We start from the raw sequence: 12,283 nt of genomic DNA, 5'->3' as shown, positions 1-12,283 counted from the left end.
ACGCCGGCGGCGACGGGTCTCCCTGGTGACAGGCGCTGGGTTGCGGCGCTGCCTTCACCCCGGGCGCTGCCGGAGCCACCCCCCGGGACCTCCAAACTGCCGCTCGTTCGGAGAGGTGGGCGCGCAGCTCTCCAAACCTTTGGAGAGGTGCACACGCACCTCTGCTCGAACACCCATTTGGAGACCTGCTGCCGCTGGTTTGGAAAGTTGCCGCTGCCCATTTACAGAGCTACCGCCTTCGGTAGCTCTGCAAACGGGCCGCAGCAGCTTTCTAAACCGGTGGCAGCAGGTCTCCAAACCGGTGCCACCGCCGCCCGTTCCAAGAGGTGCGCGCGCAGCTCTCCAAACCTTTGGAGAGGTGCGCGCGCACCTCTGCCCGATAACCCGTTTGGAGACCTGCTGCCACTGGTTTGTAAAGCTGCCGTGGCCCGTTTGCAGAGCTACCGAAGGCGGTAGCTCTGTAAACGGGCCATGGCAGCTTTCCAGACGGCGGCAGCAGGTCTCCAAACGGGTGCCGCCGCCGCCCGTTCCAAGAAGTGCACACGCACCTCCTCCCGTTGGGAGTGGTGCGCGCGCTCCGGAGCCGCGGGTTGCCGACCTGTGAGCTAGAGGGATGGAAGCTGCTAAGTCTGGATGCAGAAATGACTCTTGCTTTGTTGGTTAGCTAGGATTGGGTTTTCCCCCATGTGCTCAGGCCCAGCTTCCTTGTCTGCTTCAGGTAACCCTTTTTTTCCTTTGCTTCCTCAATAAGCTTCTTTCTTATCTACCTCCCAGATGGATCTTTTAGTCAAGATTCCTGACCTTTTGTCCTCTACTGCTAACGTGCCTGGTTCATTGTGGCAATTTCAGCCTAGCCTCATAAGGGAAAGTGATTCGATCAGACTCACTTAGACACATACCGTACATTTTCCACCGGCACTGTGCTTCTGCTTCTCAGTGTCTTTACAAAATAAATGATGTGGGTCTGCTTTCGACATGCGATTGTTTGCTGGTGGAGAGACCAGTCACAGGTCTTTCATACACATCTTTCCTATCCAATTGTAGTGAACCAAACTGCAACCCCATAATATCCATACTCTGAAAATGCTCATTCTCATTTGCCCTCAGCTGTCTTGGTCACAAATCTGCTCACAAATCTTCCACTAACATTTCGATAACGTGGCCAACGAGCATGCTTGTTCCTTGGCAGTAATAGCGGCGTTGTCTGGGGACAGCAAGAAGTACTGATCAAACGGAGCTATCGGTGTTTCCAAAGGGTTCTGATTAAAATACACAATCTGAGATGATTGGCTTTGACCTGTTTTCCTTCAGACAGCTCAAGAGGAACAAAAGGGGCTTTGACAGACAGCTCCCATTTGTGATCCGTTCTCTTTTTCTGTCAGCGCAAGAGGGAAAGGTCTGTGATCCTCTTTGCTCCAGTGATGGTTGTTGGGGGCCTGGCCCAGACCAGTGTGTCTCTTGCCAGAACTACAGCCGTGACGGGGTCTGCACTGTCTCCTGCAACTTCTACGAGGGGTAAGAATAGCAGCCAAGGGCACCTGCTTCCCTTCTCCCTGGTTCCATCGCAGACCCGTGCCTCTAACACTTCCTTTCTTCCCTTGGCTACATGCAGGGAGAGTCGAGAATTTGCTCAAGGGGACGTTTGCTTGCTGTGCCATCCACAGTGCCAGAAGATCGAGGGAGGCCTCACCTGTAATGGACAAGTATGATAGAACGCATTTTTAAGGAGGCAGGGAGGGAGGGAATTAAATTACTTCTACGTTTAAACTCGCTGCATTTTCAGGGGTAAGAGGCAGTTTAAAACATCTAAAATAATTTCCAGGAATTGTCCTGGGGCAAAACAGCTGCTCCTATTTCCTATCCTATAACTGCTTTTCCTAAACAGATGCAGCCTTTCCTGAGGGCTAGACAGGAAGAGCTGAGACGTTCCTCTCCTTGTCTCTAGAGATGCTCCTCTAGCTTTTGGAGGGCAGTAAAGACCCTGTAAAGACGCGGTGGCTCAGTGGGTTAGGACGCGAGTTTGTCAATCAGATGGTCGGCAGTTTGGCGGGTCGAATCCCGAGTGCCGCGTAACAGAGTGAGCGCCTGTTACTCGTCCCAGCTTCTGCCAACCTAGCAGTTCGAAAGCACGTAAAAATGCAAGTAGAAAAATAGGGACCACTACGGTGGGAAGGTAACAGCGTTCCGTGCGCCTTTGGCGTCTAGTCATGCCGGCCACATGACCACGGAGACATCCTCAGACAAGCGCTGGCTCTTCGGCTTTGAAACGGAGATGAGCACCGGCCCCTAGAGTCGTAAACGACTAGCACGCATGTGCGGGGGAACCTTTACCTTTACCTTTTAAGACCCTGTTCCTTGGAAGACTGATAACCTTAACTTCTGAACTGTCTCTATCCTGAGTACTGCCTACCTGCTCTGACTCAAGGCTCTGGGATCATCCCCTGCCCATATACAATGGTGTCCTGTTTTCCTCTTCAGGGGGCTGATGAGTGTGTGACCTGCGCAAACTATAAGGATGGGCCCCATTGTGTTGAAAGCTGCCCATCAGGAATCCTTGGGGCGAAGGGACTAATCTTCAAGTATCCTGATGCCAAAAAGGAGTGCTGGCTGTGCCATGAGAATTGCACAGAGGGGTAAGGGCTAAAAAAAAACCAAAAAAAAAAACAAAACACCCAGCACCCAGATTGTTGCAATCATGTCTTCTCCAGCAATATCTCTCATTGAATTCAGTTCCCCATGCTGGCTGGGGAATTCTGGGAGTTGAAGTCCTCACATCTTCAAGCTGCCAAGGTTGAGAAACACTTATTATATCACACTTCTGGTTGGTAATCTTAGTTACAGCCTTTTATTGATTTTAATTACTGGTACTGTAACAAGCACCCACCCCGCCCCAGAGGTGCACAAGTGCTATCTGGGCAGGATATCATATTTGTACAAAAAATCCAGGAGAAGCCACATACATATCTATCAAAGTGCCTGGGAAAAGTCCAACTTTTTCAGGTGTCTTTCAAGAACAGGGCACACTCAGAGATGCAAAGAGTTCTGCTCCAGGCTCTGAGCCCAGGGCTTAGTGATTTCAGTCCAAAGTGTGAAATTAAGATCTTTTAAGTAGCCCTAAGAACATGGATTTCAGATAGTTACTTGGCTGAAATTCTTGCTGGCACTATTATGACTGAAGCCACAAGTATTGTATTGTTCAAATGTCAGGAAGACAGCCAGGTGAGGAAGACAATGGAAAACTGCATTGGATTTAATATAGGCAGTACTGTTTCTTCCTGGAGAAGCTTCAGGTACAGCATTGTATTGTGGGGTCAAGAGTCCACAGTCCTTATAATGAAAATAAGCCTGTCAATCCAAATCATTTCACAAGGAACAAAACAAGCCTTGCAGGCTTGCGAAGAAGGGGAGGGGGAAATCTCCAAATCATATTTGATTGATAAAAGGATTCAAGGGTGCAAGAGTTTGAATTCTTCAGAATTTTTCATTGGGCAAGATGGTTCTGAAAGCAGGAAAGGGGGGAAAGTCCAAAAATTATGCCTGATGTTTACACCAGCCCAAAATCTCTTATCAGGATGCAGATTGTGGACTAAAGTATTTGTTAGTGCAAGGCATTATTAATGTCAGGTTGCTCATGGGGCTTGGGGACCAAGAATTGGATTGCTTGCCCAGCTCTGAAAAAAAATAAAGACCTATAGAGTCCCCTGAGGACAAAATTCATAGGCTCTGGTCTTGGAAAACTACAGGAGAGTGATATTGGCAAGACTCTGTGTTTGTCAAAAAAGGCAAGCATTCCTTTGACCTACCTAGTTCTTCTGTAAGAAACATATTGGCTGGGTTCTCATCATAGGCTGTTTTTTGGTTCACGGCATTCTGCCATTCGCTGTGGTTAGTTTACGGTTTGGGATGTTATGTGAATGCAAGCAGTTGGATAAATTCAGTGAATCTGGGTTTGGGTAAGCAAGGTAACCCTGTGCTTCCATTTCTTACAGGTGTTCTGGTCCAGAGATTGAAAATTGCTTCACTGTGGGACTGCCTGGCCCCAGGTACCTGTCAGGAGCTGTTGGGGAGTCTGGGGGAGATGGGGAAAGGATATAAAAAGAGTGGGTGGGTAGAAAGAATCTTTGTGATTTGTCCTGTGCTCTCAGATTACTACTAATATTTGAAAGAAGTTTTAACCCTTACAAAGCATTGTTGGGTTACATCACATATCCTTACATATGGTGTTACATCACCATATCCTTGTACCAAGAAAGTCCTAAATTCCATCTCTAGCATCTCTAATCTTGCCATTTGATGGATGGACAGTCTGTCACATAGGCTGTGATGCCCCTGATTTGAATCACTTCTTAAGTATAAATCACATCTTGACTATAGACAAACACTGTACTTTTCTCTCTGTCTTCCTTGAAGACAATAGTGGCTGTCCTTTAAAATGATTGTAAGGCTGATAGAGATAATGAATTGGATCCAGATTTATTCAGGTTAGATCCACAGGATTAGAATTATCATAATTTAGATAAAGCCACTGAGTTGTATATCTCAATGTATACATGGTTGTACTTTGACAATGAAGGTTCATTCATTCACTCGGTTTACAAGGAACACTGGAAATTGATAATTTATTTTGTACTGTGATTATTGTTTTGCTTCTCTCTTGCACATCTTCCTCCAACAGCTAGAAAATAACTTAGGCAATTCCTGGTTGTGGTATATAATACTACATCTTCTGCCCCAAAGCATACTGTGTGAACAGCTGGTTGAAGATAACAGATTACATTTTTTTTGAAGAGTTAAACCCTCTTTCCGTTAAAACCTGGTTAAAATAAATGCTTTTGCTTCCTTATTTTGACAATTTTTTTTAGCCAAAGGGCTTCTCTTTCAAGTTCCTTTTCCAAATTAAACTGCAATTGTGGCATGGATTCTCTCCAAGATTAACCCCTTTCCAATTGGGGTTTGAAGGAGCACTTTGGCACATCTGTAGAGGCTTCCATGGGCCAAGACAGGAAAACTGGCCAGGATCACAGCCCTTTTTTCTCTGTTGGCTCCCCTCCCCCCCCTCAATGTTGTTGTTTTTATTGTCCTTCCATCTAAGGCAGGCACTCCGGTAAAAAAATAGTTTCACAATCTGAACTCTCAGCTCCCTCGTTCAGAAAGAATCTCAAGACTTTAAAAAAGTGGTGGTGGGGGGGGAGGATTAAGAAGAAATTCAAATATCTAGATTTGGATCTCACACATCCACCGTGGTGCAAAAACTACCTCTCCCAGTGTTGACTTAAAAGGGTCCTTCTCATCACATCCCCATTTTTTCTTGCTCCATCTGCAACCTTCTGTCTTTTTCCCACCAGTGCTCGTGGTTTGCCTGGAGGCCTTCATGGGTGGCATGGGCTGGCTACTGCAGGTTCTGGCCTGTTGCCGGAGGGCGCGGATCATCCCATTTTGATCTCTTTCCCACCCCACCTGTTTTCTCCCGTAATAAGGGAAAGGAAGTTCTCACCTTTTTTTTTTGTGGAAGCTCATTTCCCTTCTCTTTTTTTCTCTCTCGTGCTCTTGAAACAGAGCCATAAATGCAGGGGAGAAAGTCATTAGGCCAATTGTGAAGAGGATTGCTGGAATTTGGGCTCCCTGTTGGCTTGGAGCCCAGTTAGGTAGCAGCACCTTGTCTTGTCTTGAAAAGCTAAGCAGGGTCAAACCGTCTTAATGCTTTGATGAAGGAACACCAGGAAATTAGGCTAGCCTGGGAAGTCAGAAAAGCATTCCAGAAAAAGGGAATCCCATTGTTTATTTATTAAATTTATATGCCACCCATTTCATCATCAAGTGAATATTATGTGCTTATACCCATAAACTCACCCTGAGAGTTGAGTTTCATTCAAAAGAGCTGCTGTTGTACTTGCTTGGAAAGTAAACCTCTAGAATTAGGCTCACTTGGCAAAACACAAAACCAGTAGCTAACCCCCACCAAACCCCCTTGTTATGGGTGAGATGCAGCTTCCGTGATGAAAGGAGAGAATTCGAAGAGATTATAAAACAATTTGGCTCAAAGCCTCGAGGAACAACAGGCAAGTAAGAGGGGTGCAGAAGATGCTCTGCTCTCCAAGATAGGCACATGATGGAAGCCTTTGGGAGGAATTGCTCACAAACTTTTGCTGCTCCATCTCTGGCTCTCAATGGACTGTAGAACTATGGCAACAAGCTCTTTGATGCTGGGCAGCAATGGTGATAGTCACCTTTCTTGACTGTCCACCTGCCAAATGCATCGCTCCTTGGCTAAAGCATCTCCAACATTAGGCATTGGTGGTACTGAAAATGATTTATGAGCAACCTTCTCAAAGGACAATAAATATGCTTTATATGAGCATCCTATTTTAGCATGTTCATCATGTTCCACTTTCATTTTCTGTGGTAATTCTTAAAAAAGGTCTGAGAGGCTGAGTTTTTTCCTTAATCCGATTCAGATTAAGCCCATTATATTTACCCATTTATTCAGCCTCTATCCCTCCCTCAAGGAACATCTTACGTGTCTAGCATCCCACTTACCGAGGTTTAACTTGTACGGCCTTCTCATTTCACCAATTGCAGCCTGAAGGCCAGAAATATGTTTCCAGATGAAAGCTAGGATGTTCAGGTTGCTGAAATCTTTCTCTCTTCCCCACCCCCTTTCTCCTTTACTGTTTTTAACGTGCCGTGATGCATGCGCAGTCCTAACCTACAGTGTCTCTCTTAGGAAAGCTCCAACAATGATTGCTGTGATGGTTGTGGGCTGCCTCTTCGCCTTCTGTTCATTTGTTTTGCTCACCTTCTTATACTGCCGTGGCAAGAAGATTCAGAAGAAGAGAGCCATGCGCAGATACTTAGAGAGAGGGGAGGTAAGAGGATATACTCTAGGCCACGTTGAAGATCGCAAGTAACCAGTCAGATTTGACCATATGGAAGGGAGGGGGAGGTTATCATTCATTATCCAAGACTGGATCCGGATCTCTTTATGTTGTGGGGGAAGCAGACTATTAAAAGCTGCACTCTTGCTTGCGAGTAAGTCCACATTAAACCCAAACAGGTTGCCTTCAGAGTATAGAACTGAACTTTGCCTGAAGTACAACCAAATACCCTGAAATGGAAGCTATCACCCTAGGAGGAAAAAAAAAAGGAAAAATCCATTTAGGACTGTCCTAATATGCACTGATCATTGCAAAATACATTTCTAAAAAGTGGGCTTCAGTTGCCCAATTGGGCCTGCCATTTGACACTCTTAATACCCGCCTTCTCCCCACCATACAGACTCACCCCTGGGTCCTCCATTGCTTGATGGAGGTGGGATGATGGGAGATATTGTCCTCTGTTCTTGAGGACTATGAGAAATGTCTGTTCCTAAAAGAAATACCATTACTAATCAGAAATTCCACTGAAAAATGCTGGTATGATGGGGAAGAATTTTGTTTTGTATCATCTTGGTTTCTAGAAGCTGCGTTAGAGATAATAGCAGACGAATCCATAAAAGGGATGCAATAATGAAACAACCATTTGTGAGAAGAGAAGAATTAGCCTTCTCAAGTTGCCTGCTGCCATCCTGGTACAATTTCTGTAGGTTGAAGTGAAGCCTATTTTAAAAAATCTTAAATGTTTTTGGTATATTTGAGAATTATGATCCTACTGTCACAGGAATAAGCAGCATCGTGCCCATGGGTACGAGGGTGCCTTGGGTTCCTTGCTCTCCTGATTTGAAATATTTGTTTTAACAAAAAATAAATGATTAGAAAAGTGGCTGGTTGCAAAGCAAAGAACTGGCTCTCAACATAATATTTATAACTCTGCATCATATGTGTACCTAGCAAAGCTTTTGAACACCTACAGAAATCCCACTAGGATGGCAGCAGTCAACTTGAGAAGTCTAGTCTTTTCTTCTCACAAATGTCGTGTTTTGTTATTGCATGCATTTTATAATTAGGCATGTTTCCAGGGGTAATCCTTTCGGGGTCTTAGCACCAAAAGTGGCCCACCCCTGCCTTTTCCAAGAGGAATACTGAGGAAACAAGTAGTACCTGACCTGCTTTTGGGGTTTGTTTGTTTTTCCTCTAAGAGTTTGGAACCTCTGGATCCCAGCGAGAAAGCCAACAAGGTCCTGGCTCGAATCTTCAAGGAGACAGAATTAAAGAAGCTGAAAGTTCTAGGATCGGGCGTGTTTGGAACAGTACATAGAGTAAGTTGTAAACCTGGAGGGAAGAGCTTCTGTGTCTGTGTGGTTAAACATGCTCCAGGCTGCTTCCAGTCGCAACGTAGCAAGGAGCAGAGAATATTGCTCCGCCTGTGAAGAAGAATTGGCAGCTAGACCAGGGGTCCCCAACCCCCGGTCCGTGGACCAGCACCGGGCCGCGGCATGCCAGCAGCCGGGCTGCACAAACAAACAAAGCCCGGTCCGTGGGATGCAGGCAGCACACAAAACCACCCAGTATTCTTGTACATGAACTCTTTCTAGATAATCAGAGGGGAAAATGATGTCATAGTTCTCCTCAACCATTTTTTTAAGGCTAAGCATACCAAGCAACTTCCGTATTTCTTCATGTAACTTAGTTCTTAGTCCCTGATCATCTCCATCGCTCTTTTCTGAATCTTTTCCAATTTCTCTGACATCTTCTTAAAGCACAGTGCCCAGTACTAAACCAATACTTGGGTTGTGGTTGGATCAAAGCAGAATAAAAAGGAATTATTGGGTTCCATGATTTAATTGAAATGTTTTTGTCGATTCAGCCTAAAACTGCAGTTGCCTTGTTTAGCAGCTAAATCTCACTATTGTCCTACATTCAGTTTATGATCAGCTACAGTTCACAAATACTTTATCAAATCAAGCATCCTTCATTCTCTACATTTGCTTTCTGATTCCGAATAACATTACATTTGTCTCTCTTAAACAGAGAAGTGACTCAGCTCAATGTGACTTTCTACTTTGGCTGAGATGGAGCTCTTAAAAATTCTGATGATGGGCAAATATGATCTTTAATTAGAGCTGTCACCGCTTCAGTTTAGACTAATGGGATCCTCTGCTTCTTGTTTTGTCGGAAAAGAGCAGCAGATAGGAAAAATTCCACCTGGAGTTTGCTGAATGACAAACAGGATAAAATAGAAAACAACGTTAGAAGATCATGATTCCCAGTGATTCCTCAACATTTATTATTTTATGCATGATTCCTCATTTTAAACAATTGGTTATTCCCAGTTTTCCTTCCTTTTAGGGTGTCTGGATTCCAGAAGGAGACTCTATTAAGATCCCTGTAAGCATCAAAGTTATCCAGGATCCGAGTGGTCGACAGTCCTTCCATGCTGTAACTGATGTAAGTGCTACACAGGTCACAGGCAGAAAAGGTGTGATTGGCCTCCACAAATTCCTTCTCTTGCACAGACAGACAGACAAGAAATTAATAGATCATTATCTATTGATAAATTTCTGGGTAAAGTGCAGTAAATCCCAAAAGGCATCGGATTTCCTATTTTTCAACTGCAAGGAAATTATCTTCAGTGCAGTTGATCTGGATATGAATTGGTTGCTTTTGACTGAATATTTATTCAACTTTGCTGGTCGCCTTTAATTGTGTTGGACTTGCTAATAACTGATAACTCAGAAGTACCTTTGAATGTATGGTTGAACTTCATCCCTGAGCTGCTGGTTTTTTATGGGTACACCTCAATATTTCTACGTAGGACTGAAGACTTTGCATCTGTGATTACTGATTATGGTCCTCATAATCTTTCACTTTGTAGTCCCAATCAGAAACATTTAATGTGGAAGATGGGGTGATGGTGTTGGTGGTCAAACATAAGTTGTTATTATTTATCCCACATTTTTAGTATATAACTCGGTGAACTTGCCTAATATTTCTGCTTCCTGTTTTCTCTTCAGCAATCCTATGAGTTGGGTTGGCTGAGAAAGTGTGACTGGCCCAAATTCACCCAGCCAGCTTTCATGCCTAAGGTGGGACTAGAACTGCCAGTCACCACTTTAGCCAATCTACCAAGCTGATTCTCAACATCCCACCTTCTTTGCATATCAGTCTTTAGGGAATAGGACTGTGATATTGTGTGTGTGCGCATGCATCTGTGTGTAAAAACAAGGGGGTGTTTAGGGCTTTTCTATAGAGCCATTGGTTTCACTTCCCCAAACGTTGTTGTTCCTCTGATTTTAGGTACTACAGACTTTAAATAAAGAACCTGTAGTTTATCTTGAGGATGCCTGTCCCCATTGATATTGTAAATGCAAATCTCCTCTTATAAATTTCCACTTGTAGGCCAGGAATAAGTCTCGTTCCTCTTCCAGCTACATCCATATCAAGAGCTAGGAGAATTCTAATGCCCCCTTGGAGCTGAAAAGCACTTGGGGAAGAGGCCAATGGACTCTTTACCCTATAAGGCAGTGAAAGAAGTGTGTCTGACCACAAGCAGGGCACGTTCTGTAACAATCTGGATTTCTGTAACAGTGCCTTCCAGACGTGTTGGTTCTCTATGCTGATTAGAAATTGGGAACTATAATCCTGTGTAGGGGGTCAGACTGAGGAAACTGTAGTAAATTAAGTCATCTATGTGAAAGTCAAAACACAAAGGGCATTTATATCCCATTTTTTTGGAAGAGAACTGCCATAAGGATGCACAGAGATCCATGGTGTTGGCAACAGATTGGGGCACGGTGGGCAGGGCAGATCTTTGGCAAATTACGCCCAAATTAACCTTTCCATGTACATTAAAATAACAAAGAAAGTACCTTGTAGGTAATGCCAAGCATTAGCATTGCAAGAGGCAGTGCTTTTTTGTAAAAGAAAAAGGTGCCGGAACTCACACACGTCATACAACCCGCCTTGCCTACGCTACAAGGTTCCATCCAAAAAAGGTGCCGGAACTCCGTTCTGAGCGTTCTATGAGGAAAAAAGCCCTGGCAAGAGGGATCCTTATCTGATGCTCTTTCAATAGCACCATCATTGCTGCTGATCCCCACTCTCTCCCCCTGTGGAAACTAGAATTGAAAGTACAGACTGACAATCTGTTGGAAGCTTTTCTTAGCCACTGTTTGGAGGAGATGGCTAGTCTGTTATATATGCATAGGCAGACTAGGGGTGAGGGGTGTGTGGATGGGTAGATAGTGAAAAGTCTGAAGCAAGCTGTGACTAAGGAGTGTTGATTCTGTGTTCAGTCAGCACTAGACTTTTTTTTTTCCCCTTGGAGCTTTCCCAGTTCCTGCCTTCACTTTCAGCTGCAATCAAAACTTTGCCCTGATGCCTTTCTTTTTCTTTTGTGCAGCACATGCTAGCTATAGGTAGCCTGGATCATGCATACATTGTCCGTCTCTTGGGCATCTGTATTGGTCCCCAGCTGCAACTTGTCACCCAGCTTCTCCCATTGGGTTCCCTGCTGGAGTATATTCGCAAAAACAGAGATGCCATTGGTCCTCAGCTGATGCTTAACTGGTGTGTCCAGATTGCCAAGGTAGGTTTTCTACAAGAATAGCTAGAATCCTTTTCCAGGTCAGGTAGGATCTCCCATTGTTTGAGGGAAAGAATGCCTTCCATTCTACTTCCGGTATATAATGGAGGAATCTTCTAGAACGGAGGTCCCCAACCTTTTGAGCACCAGGGACCAGTTCCGTGGAGAGACGTAGTTTCATGTACTGCCTGAATCCCGCAGATGGGCTTTGTTCTAGAATAATATAAGATATACCACAGGGCCATCTGCAGGATAGAAGATTTGCAAAACTTTAAGCACACAGGATGTTTTCTAGGAGCACAAGTGCATTTTCACTGACATAAGTGGATTTGGAGAAACTTTCCTGATTTTTTTTTATGTTCTTTTAACTTACCTTGCATTATGCGTCTGTACAAGGGTGTTCTTGGTTGCTCTTTTGACTCATACAATGCAGCCACATGCCTAAACAGATCTAATCTAACGTGAACTGAGCGTACATCCTAAAACCTGTTTCAAAAATTTCTGTGATGTAATATATTTTCATAAGTTCCACAAATGTTCAACCTCCTTCAATTTTGCTCTTCCCCAAATGTTCTTGGATGACCCCATGGATGAAAATTCTTACAGATCCCGGGATCTGCAGCCCTTTCAAAACTCACAATCTCTTGGAAGAGAGGGGGCACGAAATAAAATACTTGATTTATATTAGGATGAGCTGAGCTAACATGTATGGGCAGGGTTAGCATACAATTTTGTGAATCAGATGCTCAAACCATAACGAATCCAACTGTCTTGAGCTTTGGAATACAGTCATTCATATGAAGACTGATTTTATCATCCATGG

The 12,283-nt window shown here is 44.3% G+C and overlaps 1 protein-coding gene across 2 annotated transcripts in view; it reads left to right on the top strand.

Annotated features, from left to right (window-relative positions):
- The window catches only part of ERBB3 (erb-b2 receptor tyrosine kinase 3), a 111,279-nt gene that overhangs the window by 84,045 nt on the left and 14,951 nt on the right, over nucleotides 1–12,283 (top strand). For both annotated transcript variants that reach the window (XM_083355432.1, XM_083355433.1), the window contains exons 13-20: nucleotides 1,383–1,515; nucleotides 1,613–1,703; nucleotides 2,479–2,633; nucleotides 3,990–4,043; nucleotides 6,725–6,866; nucleotides 8,075–8,194; nucleotides 9,225–9,323; nucleotides 11,278–11,463. In XM_083355432.1, coding sequence (XP_083211558.1) covers nucleotides 1,383–1,515; nucleotides 1,613–1,703; nucleotides 2,479–2,633; nucleotides 3,990–4,043; nucleotides 6,725–6,866; nucleotides 8,075–8,194; nucleotides 9,225–9,323; nucleotides 11,278–11,463 — 980 coding nt within the window. The remainder of the gene's footprint in view (nucleotides 1–1,382; nucleotides 1,516–1,612; nucleotides 1,704–2,478; nucleotides 2,634–3,989; nucleotides 4,044–6,724; nucleotides 6,867–8,074; nucleotides 8,195–9,224; nucleotides 9,324–11,277; nucleotides 11,464–12,283) is intronic.

The sequence above is a fragment of the Vipera ursinii genome (assembly GCF_947247035.1).
Source record: "Vipera ursinii genome assembly, chromosome: 2".
Taxonomy (NCBI): Eukaryota; Metazoa; Chordata; class Lepidosauria; order Squamata; family Viperidae; genus Vipera; species Vipera ursinii.
The sequence above is the reverse complement of the archived record's forward strand: the minus strand, read 5'-3'. Positions and strand labels throughout refer to the sequence as shown.